Here is an 18,166-nt window from a genome sequence, read left to right as displayed (position 1 = left end):
TAAATACTTATTATGTTTGTTTTGACTACTTATAAAACAGGACTGCTTGGTAATTATTTTGGATGGGTGCCTTGAAATAATTATGGAGACTCTAAGGGTGCCGCAAACTGCAAACGTTTGGGAACCACTGCCATATAGTACAGTATAGGAATACAGGGTCAATATAGGGGTGGCCATTTTTTTATTCAACTGGGGACCCCCTTTATGTGACTTGAATTCCTGGTTTCTGGCCACATCTGGATCACTCAGTTCACAGCCCTAAGTGTGACAATGAGTTTCTGCTGTCCCTTATCCTCTCATTTACAATTACTGGGAGAACTTCCATGATGGTGGCTTCATAGCTATGAAGAAAGCCCACACTGTGTTTATTGTATAAAATTTTATTATATTTTTACAGACGACAAAAAGCCATTATTCTTTCTCCAGACAGATGTGATATTGTTGCTGACAGCAAAAAAAAAACACCTCAGGGGTCACCATCAGATTTAAATAGCCACAATCCCGCCTAACAACATGTAGAACAGAAAACGTTTGTGATAACACTGCCCAGATTATAGGCTAGTGCGCCAGTGTTGTTTTCACACTCCCATGTGCCCCTAGTTTAGGAGTAGAAGGACATTTCCCTCACACACGGCCGCCATCTTCCCTCCCAAGCACATTATTATAACACAGATCCCGCCACAATCATCCTGCCAGCCGCGCGCCAGAGGGAGGGGGAGGAGGAGCACGTGACGCCAGGCCCTCTCGCGACAACGCCGGTGCCATAGAGCGCGATTCTCGCGAGAGCTGGCGGCAGCTGTGGGCGGCGCTCGCGAGACTTGACGACACGGGGTTACGAGCGAGGACTCCCGGCGCCATTTTCTCTCTCACCTCACACGGCGCGACGACACCACTCACCACGCACACAGACACACGGTGCTGACTGCGAGAGAGCTGCGCTGACCATGGCTGATTACTCCACCGTACCACCGCCTAGTGGGGGCTCCGCCGCCGGGGTCAACGACGCCTTCAAGGACGCCTTACAGAGAGCGAGACAGGTGAGGAACGGGAACAGGGGGTGGCGCGGGGGGAAGAGTAGTACAGGGCCCGGGACGGTGAGGGCCGCGAGTGGATGCGGAGGCCACACGCGTGTTCTCTCCGTGTGGGGTCGGCGTGGACTCGTCCTCTCACTATGGTTATCCTCAAGGTGCCTTTAGGAGGCCGAGCACTCCGTCCATGTTGTTCCACATGTGGAGTTATAGCTCTAGATGTTCGAATCCTCTCATGTGGCTGATAGACACATATATATATATATATATATATATATATATAGTGTGTATATAATATGTTATGATATATATATATATATATATATATATATTCATTCGTTGGTGTCTAATTTAAATTCTACACATTTCCACTTTGGACAATCCCTATATGGGAGAACTTGCAAATACCCCCAGGCCTGAATGCAGTAATGGGAACCGCCCTCCTTATTGTAATAAGAGATCGAATCACTCATGGTAACTTTGTATGTTGTATAGGAGTTTAATGTTTTGTTTCTGCGATTGCCCTAAGCCTTTTGTTCCAGTGGGGGGTTCCCATGTCCCAGGTTTTGTAAAATACGTTGTATCTGATGTGTGCTGGTCCTTTAATGGATTTTTAAGGTCAACAACTTTCCCTCCATTCTCCTGGATGGATGTTTGATTTTGTATTGTTTTCCCCCAAATAGAATTACATTGACTTGTTTGAGACTGTAACAGTGACATCAAACACGTTTCAACCCTCCCCATAAAGCAAAATTGGACTATAGATGCCAAACTTAATATTTACAAAGTTTATTATTAAGATGTATTTTAAACTTACCACGGGACAGCACACACTATATGCCTAGAACATACCCCATGCTTATGGGGTAGGTGGTACCAAGAGGGCAGGTCAAAAATTGAGCTGGAAACCAGTCGGGAGATGACATAATTCTTGTCTCCCCAGTTGGCATGTACCAGTGATAGGTACACATTGCACACTGTAGTGAGCCAGTCATTTTATTTAGCAAAAATCTTCTAATATAGAACATCTTCATGTTTGGGTATATCAGAAGGCTTGATCCCTTGAAAACTTCTTTATTATTTTTTTCCATATAAAATGTATTAACCAAACCCTCTTAGAAATGTTGTTCTGTAAAATGCATGGGAGTGAAGTTTTCTCTCTGCTAATAACTTTAAAGGCTGCTTCCATTCCACATGTTTTAAATGTTAACAAAGATTTGAGACTTCCTTATTCACAAGTGTCACATACAATATGGAGTTGATATGGGGAAGCTGATGTTTTAAGGGATGGTTTATATATAAAATCTGATGGGGGTATCGTGTTTTAAAAAGGCTATAGTTGCTTTCTGGGAATATTATTATTGGAGAAACAGATGGGCTTGTTTAAACACTTTTTGAATGGTACATATTTAATTACTTTCAAAGAAGTTAGATTGGTGATTAAAAAATCTCATTACAAATCATGGTGGGTTTTGTTTACAGATTGCTGCAAAAATTGGAGGTGATGCCGGACCCACCATAAATTCAAACGACTATGGCTTTGGTGGACAGAAGAGGCCACTTGATGATGGAGGTGTGTGTTTTTTGTCTCTTTAGGTTGAATTTTTAAATGCACATGTTTTGTCATATTGAGGGTGATTTTATTCTGCATTAGGTTAATACAATGTATGTAGGAGGAAGTTGCTGTGGTTTTGGGTTCCTAATTTGGTATTGCTGGGACAAGATAAACTTCCTGTTTGCATTCTGCTTAGCACATTGATAGTTTGTTTTACTGAAATCTAATTTCCAGGCTAGAAATTTTATTTTATTTAATGCTAGCAAATGTTAGTAAAGGTTATTATCTAACATAAACTGGCTTGTATAAATTAAGCAGTGTATTTAAATGTAACGGTCAGTTAAGATGCATGCTAATTTATTATGTATATTAAAGCATTACTAATATTCAATTATTTGAATGTTTCAGGAGCTTATTAGAACTTTATTTGAGATGTATTTGTTACTGGGGTTGTTTTTCATTTCACAGAGTTCTTGCCTGTATGCCACTGCATGGGGGTTTTTATGGACTCAATTGCTATTAGCATGACTGTAGTTTGAAATTATGTGGATATCATCACAAACATTGTCAAATATCTCAATCCTTGTAAAGGAGTAAAGTCATATCCATATATATTTAATATACCAAGTCTTAATAAAAACAAAATTCCAACAGTCTGTTAAAGATGGTCACATTTATCTGCAATAGGTCATTCATGTAAAGGGCAAAATTGCACAGATTGAATTACAGTGAATAAATGTATTTGGAATGCAGTAGAAATTGGCCACACACATTACCCTACTAAGCACCAATAATCCTGTATAGAGGGCCACCTGTAGCATCCTTCAGTGGTATTGCTGACAGGAAGTCTGCTGTGTATAAGAAAATGTAATTCCATGGTCACTTTATCTAATGTCTACAGTTCTAGTATGTTCCTGAGACCAATTGCATGTAAACATTTAGTCTTTTATATAAGACAGTTTGTATTTAGGTTTAGTAAAGTTTTTTCAGTTTGTTGCAGATCTTTTGAACATGCCAAGGGCACATCAACTTATTTTATTTTTTTTAGCTCTTGTATTTTTGAATGCCTGGTATGTGGCTGCACACTGTATAGTGGCTATTTGATTTTGTCAATTGATATACCAAAACCTTACATTTTCAATTGCTTCAGAAAGATCTGTACCACCCTTAAAGATGCTATGTCTGTTTTTTCCCTTGCCCTATTGAAATATAGAACAGAATGAATTGGTGTTTTCTATGTACTTCTTGCCCAGCCTATGCCTTGTTCTTACACAACACTTTAGTTTCCTGCTTCTTTTTCTTGTTTGTCATACTAACATTATATCCTTGCACACCATTGAACAATGCTGGGTGCTAAGAACAAATGTTGTGCTGTACAGAAATGGCCTGATAGTTGCAGAGCCCTTCTGATTTTGCTCAGACCATGATACCATAGGTAAGATTTGTTTACTTTTATAGTGAACAGATCTCAAGCAAGAGAGATTTGCTATGTAAATGCTCTCTGAATATCCATTTTTTTCAGTCTCACTACTTAATGAGAGCTATGACTGAAAAACAATTATTGTATACAACAGAACTACACACCTTTTTAGTGTACTTGCTAATCTTAAATGGGGAAACAGTTATTAATCAGTCTTTGCTATAGTATTATAAGGATCTGTCTTTACAAATCAGTCTAGGCATTTGCTGTTTGATTCAATAGAATGATGCCAGCAAACTGTCTTGGTATTGTCATTAGTTTCTAGTGAATTTGATGGGCACAGTTCTCCTAAATGTTGGTAAAACCAATGTCGTCACTGTGATGACTAGACTTTCAAATCACATTGCTTTCCCCACAAGCTTTGGAGTGGTATGTCTTAATGCATCACCAAGATGTGGTCTCATAATATGTATATGATTGTGACCTTAATTGCTGAATGTTAAATAATTCTTAATGTTTTAGATCAACCAGAGGCAAAGAAAGTTGCTCCTACAAATGATTGTAAGTACTGTTGTTAATCTGCATGTAATTAACATTCTTTTATGCACAATCTGGCATAGGATGCAAAATTTGGTGTAATGTAAACATTTTTTTCTTTCTCAAAGCGTTCCCCCCTCCGATGGCCCCCATGCACCAGCAACAGAGGTGAGTAGTGTGTTCACTAATTGAATTTTTATGGTTGTGCTGATCTATCTAGCTATTACCTTAATGGCACGATGACCCTATTTACCCAATTTGTATCTATCTTGGTATTTTTATTGTAAATATTAAAAAAAATGGTCATATTCTTGTGCAGGGCTTTAATTGGCTTACGTTTTACCTTTCCTAGAATACTAATGCTCTTATGTTTGTGAGGTGATCAGGCCAAAAAAAACTCCCCAGTCTCCTGTCAAACTTTTAAGTCTTAAACCACAAACCTAAAACTACTAATATATTGTTAATCAGGGGTTATATACTAAAGTTTAACAGTATGCAGTCCTCTATTCTAGATCCAATTTGGCTTGCATAGGTGCATTACATTCTGTTGACTCATTGAGATACTGTCGGGGACAGTTTTACTGTACCTCAATGAGTCTACCCTGCCACAAAAGTGGATCATTCTTTTGTCTCATGGGACATACATGTCTATCTGCATCGTTATGCATTTTATACCAGTCTGGTTGCAATTTCTCACGTCTTAATTTATCCTTAATACTGCTGACTCTGAGCTCTAAAATATTGTTTAATTCAGGTCTGTTCTTACTGAAGAGTACAAGGTTCCAGATGGAATGGTGGGATTCAGTAAGTATGACATCTTACCAAACTGTGTTTTTTTTTTCTTCATGTTTTTATTATAAATCTTTATTATAAGCATAATGTGGCGAAAGAAGCGAGAATAAAAAAATTGTATGACAAACATGAGCATGAATGTATCTGTATATATGGTGTTTGTATCTTTTTTGTTTTATACAATGTTACCTTTACATGCTAAACAGAATTTGTATTCTATAAGCAAGTAGATATCAATAAAATAATTTGTAGTCCAATATCTTTGCGAAATGGTTTCACTGACTTTATAGCTGGAGATGGGAGGCAGGCGTAAGGTGGGAGAAAATGGGGAGCCTAAAGGTATATTGGGGGGGGTCCTTATTTGTGTTTTTAATCCTGATTTTCTTGCTCTGTTTTAGTAATTGGCAGAGGTGGTGAACAGATATCACGCATTCAGCAAGAATCCGGGTGCAAGATACAAATTGCTCCTGGTAATTTGACTTCATGATTTTTTTTTTTTATGATTTTTTTTTTGACAATGAGTTAACATGGTGGAAATCCTTTCTTTATAGCCGTTTAAAAGAAAGTATCAGACTTGAACTATTTAACACAAATGGAAATAGTTTAGCATATTAGTCCTCAGTGAAGGAAAAGAGTAATTGGAAATTACAGCAATATGCAGACATTTTGCCTCCAAGATGGTTTTTACATATGGTAAGTTGCATTTTCAAAAATATTAATTTAACATTGTGTTGTCATTTCAGATAGTGGTGGAATGCCTGACAGATCCTGTATGTTAACTGGCTCCCCTGATTCAGTCCAGTAAGTAAAACATTAGATATTCCTGATCCTTGATTACTTGATAAAGCTTATCAGCTGTGTGTAAATGTTGACACTGATTTATTTTAGAGGTGCGAAGAGGCTGCTTGATCAGATTGTTGAAAAGGGAAGGCCCACCCCTGGGTACCATCACGGAGATGGCCCAGGAAATTCAGTTCAGGAAATCATGATCCCAGCCAGTAAAGCTGGTTTGGTTATTGGGAAAGGAGGCGAGACAATCAAACAACTTCAGGTATGGCCGAATAGCCTTGTCCATTGCTTTCTTTTTAAGTAATTGACACTTTGCAGGGTTTCATTACCTTTTCATTTCAACCCAGGAACGTGCTGGCGTGAAAATGGTGATGATTCAAGATGGACCTCAGAACACTGGATCGGATAAGCCATTAAGAATTACAGGGGATCCATACAAAGTGCAGGTAATAAATCCATTGAGTCTGTATAACACTTAAGCAAACAATGTAGAGAATGGGTGACTTTACAATGTTTTTCTTTACAGCAAGCAAAGGATATGGTATTGGAATTAATACGTGACCAAGGAGGTTTCAGGGAAGCCAGGAATGAGTATGGCTCAAGAATTGGCGGGAACGAAGGGATAGATGTAAGTATTCCTGCTAAAAGTCTATTACACATTGTTCTGAGACATGGTCCATGCCACCCAAGAGATATATTGCCAAACTTCACCCATCTACAACTCTACTTCCGTCATATTCAGTGATTTTCATAGTATCAACATATATTAACTTGAGTAAAACTACCACCCATATGAATCAAAGTACTGTAGATATTGTAACAAGCAATGTTTCTTAATGCAACTGTTTTTCTTTTGTTTTTAGGTCCCAATACCACGATTCGCAGTCGGAATTGTAATAGGCAGAAATGGTGAAATGATCAAAAAAATCCAGAATGATGCAGGTGTTAGGATACAGTTCAAACCAGGTGTGTGTCTCTCTTTATTGACCCTAGTGATTTTTAAGTCGCCACAGTATTGCTAACAGGTGTTTTCTGCTGCAGATGATGGATCTACTCCAGAAAGGATAGCCCAAATTACTGGTCCTCCAGACAGATGTCAGCACGCCGCCGAGATTATAACAGACTTGCTTCGCAGTGTCCAGGTATATGTTTTACTTATTGATTTGAATCTTGCTGCTGAACACTTGATAGATGTTGATTTATGAAATTTGTAATGACTTAATAGTTTTGTTTTTCACTTTTGTAATTACTTAAATATCTGAACCTTTTGCTGAGAGTTGTAATGTTGATATTTCAATACAAAATGACTTGCAAATATATAAACATATTTGGTGTCTAGAATGAGGACCTATTTAACCAGGGTGTTCTGAATTTCTTGGAGACAGATGTGTAGTAACCAGTAGTTTGTTTTACTTGCAATTTGTTCTTGTAAGAGCCACTTTTAAATCTTAAATTTCAACTTAGTGTTTCTACAATGTACAAATGTTTTTTTTTCTCTCCCAAAGTCTGGGAATGCTGGTGGACCTGGTCCAGGTGGAAGGGGAAGAGGCCGAGGACAAGGCAACTGGAACATGGGCCCTCCAGGTGGACTGCAAGAGTTTAATTTTGTAGTCCCCACTGTAAAAACTGGACTAATAATTGGAAAAGGTATTTATACTCTCTGGTCTAGATTTGTTAGGGAGTTGTACAAGGCGTAGCATGCTTGACCATGTGGCTGTATTGTAGTCCTGTTGCGTGTGTGTTTTGTTTTTATTCCCTTCTGAAGTGTAATTCCACCTTCAAGCAGTTTTTGTCTTGCGTTTGTTTTACCTATTTGGAGGATGGGTGGCGCTCTGCTCGCTTACTAATGAATGCGGAATGTTGGGAATATCGAAGCAACCTTAAAGACAATCAGTTGCTAGATTTGTCTAGGATTTATTTATATAGTTATTACATATTGCACATCAAACATTGTGCTCTTCTGTTTTCTTCAGGGGGTGAAACGATCAAAAACATAAGTCAGCAATCTGGTGCCAGAATAGAGCTTCAGAGAAACCCTCCACCAAACTCAGACCCAAACATGAAGTTATTCACCGTACGTGGATCTCCACAGCAGATAGATTTTGCAAGGCAGCTTATTGAAGAGAAAATAGGGGTAAGTACATTGTGATTGTGGTACAAATGTACTGTTGTGCATAGTATAAGGTCTTGTTCATAATTTGATATCTCCTAAATACTTTTCATTTTCTGTTTAGGGTCCAGTGAATCCATTAGGTCCTCCCGTTCCTCACGGGCCTCCTGGTGGTGTACCTGGCCCCCATGGACCTCCTGGACCACCAGGCCCTGGTGCTCCAATGGGACCCTACAACCCCCCACCTTATAACCCTGGTCCACCGGGACCTGCCCCTCAGTAAGTATTGAACAATTTGTTCAGGTATACAGTATTCGTCTGGCCTGGAGACTTTCATTAAAATATTGGGAGTCAGCTATTTTGTTAATTTGCAAGCTACGCGGAGGGGAGTTGTGCACATTAACAGGTGGCCGCATGAAAAGGTGTATAGTAAGCCGCCCCAGCAGGGGAAGAGCCATAAATTGTTGCGAGATAGACAAAGCTGCACTTATGGGAAGTGCCGGCTAAGTAATTGCAGTTTTCTGTGCGTACAGCTCCAGTTGTAGAAGCAGTAATGGTTGTGCATGTTGTTGAACGTTGTCTGCATTGAGCAGGTTCTAATGGTTCCTGGTAGATGTACTGAAGTTGTCATACACTGCACATCTTCAGTGCAAGGCAGCTTTATCTAGTTGCCAGGGTGCATTTATTTTGGACCTCTGGGAATTTGCCTGACCCTGTATGTTCTGTAATAACAAATGCTTATTACTTTCTTTAAGTGGTCCTCCTGCACCGTATGCCCCACAGGGCTGGGGGAATACATACCCACATTGGCAACAGCAAGCTCAGCCAGACCCAAGTAAGTTTGCGTTAATTTAATATTCTTTAATAGCGCCTCGTTTTTAAGAAGTGTCATTTAATATGGCAAATGGATATATACTCACTGTGTACCCGATATTATATAGACCTGTTGGGTGTATTATAAAAAATAAATAAATGTAAACTTGTACAGATCTAGATTTGGAAATGATTTATTTACCTTATTTTGAGAGGCTTTGCAGAAAAAATGAACTGTAACAGTGCATGCGCTTCATTAAAATAGCAGTTCTGAATGCTCATGACAATTTTTTTTTATTTTTTTTTATATATTTTTTTTGGTGTCGCAGCACTTATCATAACGCTTCATTTGGTGGATTTCAGCAGCCATTGACATGTTTCTGAATATGTTTCTGTGCCATACATTAATGGGCATGATTTAAAAAAAAACTTCTATTGGAGCCTCATTTCAATGGAAGCTGCTACAATGGGGAGTGCTTCAAAATATAGTGACCTTTTTGTCTGTAGACAATGCACATACCTTGTTATGGATTAGTGAGGTATTTGTAAGTGGGTTGAAGTGGGGAATCCTGTGGCTATACCACTGGTCAACTTCAACCCTTATTACCCATACCTGATGGTGGAGAATAATGGAAGCTGATATATACAGCTGAAGTTTTACAACTCCAAGGTAGTTCTATAACCTACAGACTAAGAAGCACTGAATGTCATGTGCTAACCACCTACACCAATGTATCCTTATCTTTCTTATAAGGGAATGTCTGATTTCTGAAGCTGGCATTTACTTGGCGGCTGTTCATGATCCAATCAATATTTACTTTTGGCTGTTTAAAGGGCTGTGGGTGGGTATGGTAATAAGTTTATGTAGATTTGTTATTCTACAATACACTATAAGAGTGATGTTTAATTTCTTAGGTAAAGCAGGAACAGACCCAAATTCTGCAGCGTGGGCAGCTTATTATGCTCACTATTACCAACAGCAAGCACCCCAGCCACCTGCAGCTCCATCTGCTGGACCAAGTACAACCCAAACTAATGGACAAGGTAGCAAACTCCTTTTCATTAAAAGGAAAGCCTTTTACTGGTGGACAGCAATGGGACACAATATGCGAAAGTCATGGGCTCCTACATCATTCCCACTTTATTTTGAGTGGTGTGGATGTTGTAGCTTCAGAAATCACTGTCACACACACTTTTCTGGTGTTAGGCATCCTAAGGATTGCCCCTTCTAGGTGGCATGTTGGATCTCTTTGCATACTTTACATGCTTTGCATGCACACATGTGGAGTCCCTTAACTGGTTCATGTTTTCCTTTATAGAATGTAGTTGTCTTGTGATGCAAAATAAAGTATGCAAACTTCTTTTTTTTTTCTTGTATTGTACATAGTTGAGCCGCCAGCTGCACCTCAAACTGGGCAAGTGGACTATACAAAAGCTTGGGAAGAGTATTACAAAAAAATGGGTACGTAACAAGTGCACGTTCGGATGTGTCCATTAATCACATACACAGTATAGTCGTTTTGAAATCTATCATTCAACCAGTGTCTGAAATCTTTAGTTCTTAGTTTTCTTCAACTTCATATTCCATGCATCCCACATCCAGCATATGAGAGTGGTGGTGGTGGTTTATTTTTGGGCTCCACTGGGGATATATAGCTTTTCTTTTTCAGTCTGATTAATTCACATGTGCTCTGGAAGGAATCTGCAAAACACTCCTTGCTTCATGCTGAATTTTTCATACCACTGTACCAGGGCTGCAAAACTCCAGCCTGTCCAATGTGGTTATATGGACATAAATCAGTTGTCACTCAGCACAGTGGTGCTTTTGGGAATAATTGGGAGCATTTAAAAATGAATTATTAGAGTACAGTTATAAAACCTTGTTCTAGAACATGGCATACTATATGAATGTATAGGTGTTCGTAGTAGCTGTGGTGTGTGTATAATTTAATGCTTTATGTTTTAATTGATACTTAGGCCAGCAAGCGCCACCTCAAGATTATTCAAAAGCATGGGAAGAATACTACAAAAAACAAGGCAAGTCAATTTGAAAACAAGTTTTTGTTTTTTTTGGTTGTTTTTTTTGCGTCAATCTTGTATTACATCTTACCAATTCGGCTACAACCCCTTTGGGGGAAAAAATACTATTTAAGTGGAGGTCTTCTAATAATTAGAATACTAGCTTTGTTTAGTTGAATATGGTTGTGTGAATGTTTGTTTATATATTGCACTTTCCATAGCATGTAGTGAATATTAATCTTGGTCGTCCCTGGGTCTGCAGTATTCTCCCTGGCTTTCCCTTCTATTTGCCTTTATTTATAATACAATATATGAAAGTGCTTATGTACGAATTAACAAATTAAGCTGTCTTCTATAATAACATATGGAGGAATGTTTACTAGTGCTACATATTTGAGCTGCTGGTTAGTGATGGGGAGAATAAGCTTTCAATGCACCGTAGAGGTGTAGTTCATGAAAGTACATTACAAATAGCCATCATGGCTGGTAATAAGACTGTATTCACTGCATTAATATGGCCATAGTCAGTCATGACAGCTACTACATTTCAAGCATATAATATACTTCTAATTCATGATCACACACAACGTTCATTTTTATAGTTTTCCTCTTAGCGTAATTGCTGCTATTGTAGTTTATCCATGTAAGGGATTCAATTGGCATCGCGGCCACACTTTATTACAGTTACAGTAAAATGGAACGCAGATTGGTGCGAGCAGAAATAAGCGTTGTCAGAAAATAATCGCACAAGGCGTCTCGCGGTCGTTCCGGAGGCATCTCGCACAGATATTTTCTGTATTGAATCTGCCACTAATACCTTTTGATGTGTCTTACAATAGAATGTCTATTATGTAATACTGATCCTTTCTAATCTTTTTCAGTAAACATTGTTTTAATTCTGAGGTTATTTTCAATTAAGTTCATATTATATAATACAAAATTAAAGGGTTTGGTTTTTAAGTGTAACTACATTTTGTAGAAGCTGTATAGCAAATACCTGCTAAGCTGAGACATATTCTACAGTTAAATGACTTTGCTGTACCATTGCTGCATTTGGGTAACCTCTTTACTGGAATGCTGCCTGCTGTTCTGTTGCTGGTTGTCTTGCCAGTAACACTCTGTGATGGCGTACTTTGTCGATTCAGACCCCACTACGTTCTAGTGCTGATTGACTGTACCTGCTGTGAATGTGCAATGCTGATGAAGCCCAGTATTGGCACTAGATACTAAAGAGGGGTGGTGAAGGGGTTTTATTGCCATTTAAATGGCTCATGCCATCCATGTTTGTTACTGGCAACCAGCTAGTAAAGAGAACATACAAACAGCAAAGTTATTGTTTGTATTGTGAAGTTTAAATTTAGTCACATTTAGCTCCATATCCACTAAACACATCATCTCAAGTCAGTAGGGTTTGCAAGAGTTTCTAGTTCTTGTATACATTATTCATAGATTTATTCATCTTGTTTTTTAGGGCAAACTGTCCCGACTCCAGGTGCAGCGCCACCTGCTGGTCAAGCAGATTACAGCGCTGCATGGGCAGAGTACTACAGACAGCAAGCTGCATATTATGCCCAGACAAGTCCACAAGGAATGCCACAACACCCTCAGCCACCACAGGTACGAACTTAAAAGTGCTTTGTTTTCTGTATTTGCGTTTTGGGGAGCTATGTCTTACCCTTGGGGAAAAATAAGTTAATGAATTCCTGTGCAACACGCTGTTTCTGTGTGATCACAACATTTTCCCCTTTCAGGGCTAATGAAAACATACAGGAAGCAGCCAGCATTTGTTAACCAATCTCTCCTTAGGGTCTCTCCTGAGTTGGCTTCCTTTGAAAGGAATTTCTAGTTTAACTCTTTGTGTATCTCTTATGTATTTCCTCTGCACAGGGCCAATAATGCGAAGTGGACAGTACAGTATTTGCTTCATTGTGTTGGGGAAAACCTTTGTTAAATGTTTGGATGCAGACGCCTTGATGAAGATCTTAATTTCTTTTTGGTTTAAAAATGTTTTGAAAAATGTACATAAACTATCACTACTGACTGATGATAGGAGGCTATATTTCTGTGTAGAAATGAAAAATTGGTTTGTTTTTAGTATATTTAGTGTAGATGTACACATTCCAGCAAATGTATTTGCAACTATTATGTGGTCAATGCTTTGTGATACAAATGTACTTTTTCAATGTATACTTTATCACTTTTAAAATGCCTGTTTTGTGCTTTACAATAAATAATATGAAACCTCCTGTGTCGGTAAGTTGGATATGTGAGTATTTAAATGGAAAATACTTTTGCTTTTTGTTTTTAAATTAATTCTTCAAAACAAGGTACATAGCCAGAAGTCTGTAAGCTTTTATAACGTAGATCTTGCTCCGTCTCTTTGTTTTTCCTCATCAAACGTATGTTTTCTTAGAGTAATGTGAGTTACTTTATGACCTGTAGACAGCCGATCATCTTGCCGTTTCCATGCATGTATATAACTTTATAGCAGACAAATTCCACTGCATTAACGTGACCACTATTCAGACCTGTAAAGCGGTATCTTCATACCAGTTTGTTTCATATTTTTTGTTTTTCATAAATTGACTTATTTACAGACCGTTTGTGTGCCGTTTAATTTTTTTCAATATGCTGTAGTTACCGTAAAAGTTGAGTTTCCCTCCCCTTCTTACTGATCATTTGTAACAGAATTATGAAATGTTTAAAGAAGCCTTTTTATTTAACATTACGCACTGGCTGTCATGAAGTGGGATATTTACAGAATACCTTTTGCCTTCCGGCCTATCAATCCCTTCTCAAATAGTCTACAGTGCACTCGTTGGCCCACCTGTTGGGCAGCCAATTAAAATACATTATAAGAAAAGTTTTGGTGTCTTAATGGCAGCCAAAGAGTTGTCAAGGGATTACTGAGATGGAAGGCAAGTGTAAAATGTATCCTACGCCATTTATTTTGAATTCGTGATTAGTGTTAATCTTTTTTTATTAAAATGTCCTTGTGAGAAATACAATGCTTAATCTGCATATCTGTCAGATCATTGCTGCTTTGTTTTTATCACTTAATACATAATAGTCCTTTGCCCACTGTCTGCTGAAAATACAGATTAGTAAGAATAGCTCTATAGTAATGAGAACTGAACTGTGCATTATCTTTTAATTTATGCACTGTACGTATCAATGATCGAATGTTTCGTAATGACGTTGCTGTACAAAGATGTTAGACTCTATGTATATGTAGCCTGTTTTCTAGGTAAGTATTTGCATATAGATTTAGTTTGCAGGGCACATTTAGATGTTTTGAGAAAATGCAAATATAATCTGAATAAAATGCTAATGTTTACTTTGTTTTGCTGTATGGCAGAGCTGGTGACTTCGTTTCACTGTTTTCTGCAAGGTTACTACCTTTTACTTGTCTATGTATGTACTTATAGCTGATTTTTGAAACGTTCACGTGAAGAGCCATAATGCAATTTCAATTGGTCTTTTTAGGCGATTTATTTTTTTATTACTTGTATTTGACTTCTCCGCTTCCTATTTATGAAATAGGTGGGGGACTGAATGACTTACTCTGCATGACATTTTGTCTTGATAAATTCATATTGCTTTAAAATTCAGATGACCTTTATGACCGTTACAATTGGAGGCTGTTGATCTAATTCATTTCAGGTCTAAAATATCTATATAGTTGGAAAGAGTGAAATATTAATGCCTCAGTGCCTTCCCAGATCTTCCACCTTAGGTTCTGCTGCACAATGTGTCAGGTAAGCACAACCTAAGGAAGCAAATTTACATTATATCAATGATGTTGTCCCTTTAAGGTTTGTGCTTATGTATGCCAAAATCTGCTCCACCAAATGTCATTGGACTGCATATGCTGTTTATTAGGGAGGTGTTTATCAAAAGGTTTATTTTATTCTTTGCAACAAGTAGTTTTTTGTTGACGAGGGACTTGGCTATGCCCGTGTTTCTCTACAGTTCTCCAGCTATTAACAATACAATCTGATATATTCTGTCAAGGTTTTCTATGCGAATTGCTGACTGTATTGCATTGAGCAGAGTATGATCTTGTTGTCTTTTAAAGATCATTTTTTTTCCCCCACTTACATATTCTGAAACAAAAATGTACTGATTCTATCGCTAAAGTCCTGCTTATATTGTACATTTTTAAAAGAAAGTTTCAAAATCCTGCCTTCATTTTCACACACAGTGCTGAAGATGCTGCAAATGATAGCTCTTATAATCAGGTCCTGAGGTAGTTCCCACCCCTAAGGAGGAATCCTTTCTGTGTATGCCATTGGTGAGCCGATGAGCATGGACGTAGAAGGGCTCATGTAGAAGGTAACACTGTAATAATGCATAATAGTGCAGACTGTCTCTTTGATCACTATTGATGATTTATTTTTTTAAAAATGATTGCCCTCTAAAATATTACTGTCATACAGTAGTGTTCATACTTCTGCCATTTATGTTCCTAGTTCTATATACCGAAAATGAGCCTGATTTTATTTTTGACGTGTTGTATTTTGTTGAAATTGGATTTAGGACTGTAACTGTATTTTCTGTAGAGCACTGTTCAGACTAGTAGAGTAGACTGTTGACTGCTTTTGTTTCTTTGTTTCACTTTTGTGTGTTTTTATAAATCCTATAACCTATATATGAATGCTGATATGTCAAAGGAGACTTTCATTACTTGCTATTAAACAGTATTAGAATTTCCTTATGCGTGAAATGCTACAAAGAATATATAGCACATTGTGTAGATTATTAATGCAAAGTTTATGTGCAAAGCATTTGTAGAATTCATATATTGAGATGAAGATTGTTTGTACCTAGAAATTTCAGACGTAATTATTTTGCTGCCTCAAATGAATTGGTTTTCTCCTTCAGTTGTTCGAAAACATTAATTTGCAATCAACCTGCTTTATGGTTGGTCCGTAATGCTAATGGTGCATGTGAATAATGCAGTATATTCTGATATACCTTTTTAATGTCAAAGCAAAGCTTATAGTAGCATTTTCAATGTGTCATTTACTCCATTAAATCTAGGTCTGGCACTAGTGTTAGGAGAGTGAGATTTGACTTTATATCTTTGTTTTTGTATTTGCTATCACTGGCCCAATTTTATGCATTCTGCAGTTCTTGCTGTTCAGTTCCTAACATTTGTAGGATTGCTGGTGAAGTGGGCAGAACTGGCATGGGGGAGGGGGGTTGTATTTGGTACAGATTAAACTGGTGAGGTGAATGTGGACAAGTACTTTTATTTTGGTTTTATTTTCTTCTAACTTGGCTACACAATTTTTGAATTGGGTAAGCCAAATTATTTCCATGTGGATTGTCTTGTGGGCCATGTCGTGCCCAAAATAAGCCATTATGTCCTCTGACCACCAGTCTTACAAAAGTAAACAACTTATCTAAATTTGTGTATTTAACTTTTACTTCTGATATTTGTGCTGGTTAGTGATAGATTTTTTTTTGTAGAAGAAAAGATGAGCATTAGGTTTGTGCTCCCCCCCCAAAGAGCCTTTGTCATAGGCCAACACAAGATTCTGCCATCACCCGTCATACACATTGAATTAAATGATATTCTTATATAATCAAACAATTGCTGACTTAACATTTTTCTAGGTAGTGTATACTAAAACTAAGCATTTGCAATGTAAAGCATATTCATGGAGCAATGCTTGGCAGTTGGGACTAAACTCACTGCGCTTCTGTTAATCTTTTTAAATGCAGAACTGGTGTTGCAGAAGCTTTTTAAATGTGCGTTTGAGAGAAAAACAGTAACTGTGTACTTTCTCTAACTTGTTTAATCCAATTTAGTTCTGGAAGTATGTAATATGTTGAAAAAAAGTTTAAAATGCCATACTTGCACTTTTTAATGTAATTTTCTAAATTTCACCAATATGCTCATTGATAAGACTCTCCTATTGTAGTATATGTAGTGTTTTTGTTTTTTTGCTGTCGTAATTTACTAACCCGGTAACGTATTTAGTTGTGCTGTGACTTGCTAATTATTAATAGCTCAAATCTCCATTCTGAGGGTATTTTAACTATTGACAAATGTGCTGTCACATAAACATGTCATACGCATGAAATGCATTTCTGTCTAACGTGAAATGTTCCCTGCGGAAGATACTGGTCCGTGTATAAAGAAGATTGGCCCCAGTATCTTGTTTTAAGGCCAGTATCCTAGTCAGCAGACGTATGGATTTGAGGTAAATTGAATGCTTTAATCTGTATGTAGTAGACACACAATTGTCTAAGGATTTGTGCTTTTAAATAAATACTATATGTTGGATGCCACAACTGGTCTGCTGCTTATTTTCTGGAAGAACAATAATGTGGGGATGGGAGATCTCTACCTGGAAAATATATATTCTAAATATTTTGTCATCCTCCCTCCCATTAAGAAAAATAAACCGTTCTACTTTAATCATAATGAGATACCCTTCTCAGAATACAACACACCAAAATGCTGTTGTGCTTCACTAGTTGTCCTCTAGGTCATTAGTCTAAAGCTGTGCCACCCATGATCATTGTAGCACAATGTAGATGGTTGGTGTACTTTTATAATGATTCAGTGCCAGTGCTTGAGTAGAAGAGATCCTCTGGCGACTGCTCATATTGATATGGCAGACTGCCGTTTTTCGTGGTCATTTTGTGTGTGTGGGGGGGGGGGGTGTAGTGGGGTTGTGGTTTGGGGATAAACCTTCTAAACGAAGCTACTTTTCAACTTTTTGTATTTGGCTATTTTTAAGAATTGAAATAAGTAACAAACATGAAAGTCATTGGTCTGTGTCAAGTCCAGGTCTGAGTAACATGATAGTTTTTATATAAGACTTGAATGTCTAGCAAACAGAGTAACTACTTTGAATTATTTGCTTGTATTTAGAGCTCTAAACTTATCTTAAAGTTAGACCTGCAAGATCTAAAGAGTATAAAATTAATATTGAAATAAAGGCTATTTTACAATACACATGCATCACTGACATGTACTTTTTTCACTTCTGCTATGTTTATCAATGGTTGTACATAATAAACATGAATAAATATTAATCATCTGGTGTTGACTCGGTTCTTGTGTGTTTTTGTGGTAAATGAATGAT

The 18,166-nt window shown here is 37.7% G+C and overlaps 1 protein-coding gene across 4 annotated transcripts; it reads left to right on the top strand.

Moving 5' to 3' along the window:
- The first annotated feature begins 827 nt into the window (after nt 1–827).
- FUBP1 (far upstream element binding protein 1) lies at nt 828–18,116 on the top strand. 4 transcript variants are annotated; one of them, XM_075181960.1, is made up of 21 exons: nt 828–1,037; nt 2,511–2,601; nt 4,526–4,564; nt 4,669–4,708; nt 5,295–5,344; nt 5,731–5,802; nt 6,076–6,133; nt 6,221–6,383; nt 6,469–6,567; nt 6,648–6,749; nt 6,985–7,087; nt 7,163–7,263; nt 7,627–7,768; nt 8,095–8,255; nt 8,356–8,510; nt 8,987–9,066; nt 9,960–10,088; nt 10,432–10,506; nt 11,022–11,081; nt 12,535–12,680; nt 14,727–18,116. In XM_075181960.1, exons 1-21 carry the CDS (start codon nt 945–947, stop codon nt 14,730–14,732), a joined length of 1,965 nt encoding a protein of 654 aa, XP_075038061.1. In that variant the 5' UTR covers nt 828–944; the 3' UTR covers nt 14,733–18,116. The 4 variants fall into 4 exon arrangements, with proteins under 4 accessions (XP_075038061.1, XP_075038060.1, XP_075038062.1 ...); XM_075181959.1 differs by lacking the exon at nt 14,727–18,116 and adding an exon at nt 12,951–13,662 and having other exon boundaries at nt 829–1,037; XM_075181961.1 differs by lacking the exons at nt 5,731–5,802; nt 14,727–18,116 and adding an exon at nt 12,951–13,662 and having other exon boundaries at nt 829–1,037.
- The last annotated feature ends 50 nt before the right edge of the window (nt 18,117–18,166 follow it).

Source organism: Mixophyes fleayi, chromosome 8, assembly GCF_038048845.1.
Source record: "Mixophyes fleayi isolate aMixFle1 chromosome 8, aMixFle1.hap1, whole genome shotgun sequence".
Taxonomy (NCBI): domain Eukaryota; kingdom Metazoa; phylum Chordata; class Amphibia; order Anura; family Limnodynastidae; genus Mixophyes; species Mixophyes fleayi.
Note: the sequence above shows the minus strand (reverse complement) of the source record. Positions and strands in the feature narration are given on the sequence as shown.

Coding starts and splice junctions, on each gene's coding strand:
- FUBP1 (XM_075181959.1), top strand. CDS start 945: ATGGCTGATTACTCCACCGTACCACCGCCTAGTGGGGGCTCCGCCGCC. Junction 7,264..7,626: donor ACTTGCTTCGCAGTGTCCAG/GTATATGTTTTA, acceptor TCTCTCCCAAAG/TCTGGGAATGCTGGTGGACC. Junction 11,082..12,534: donor AGAATACTACAAAAAACAAG/GCAAGTCAATTT, acceptor CTTGTTTTTTAG/GGCAAACTGTCCCGACTCCA.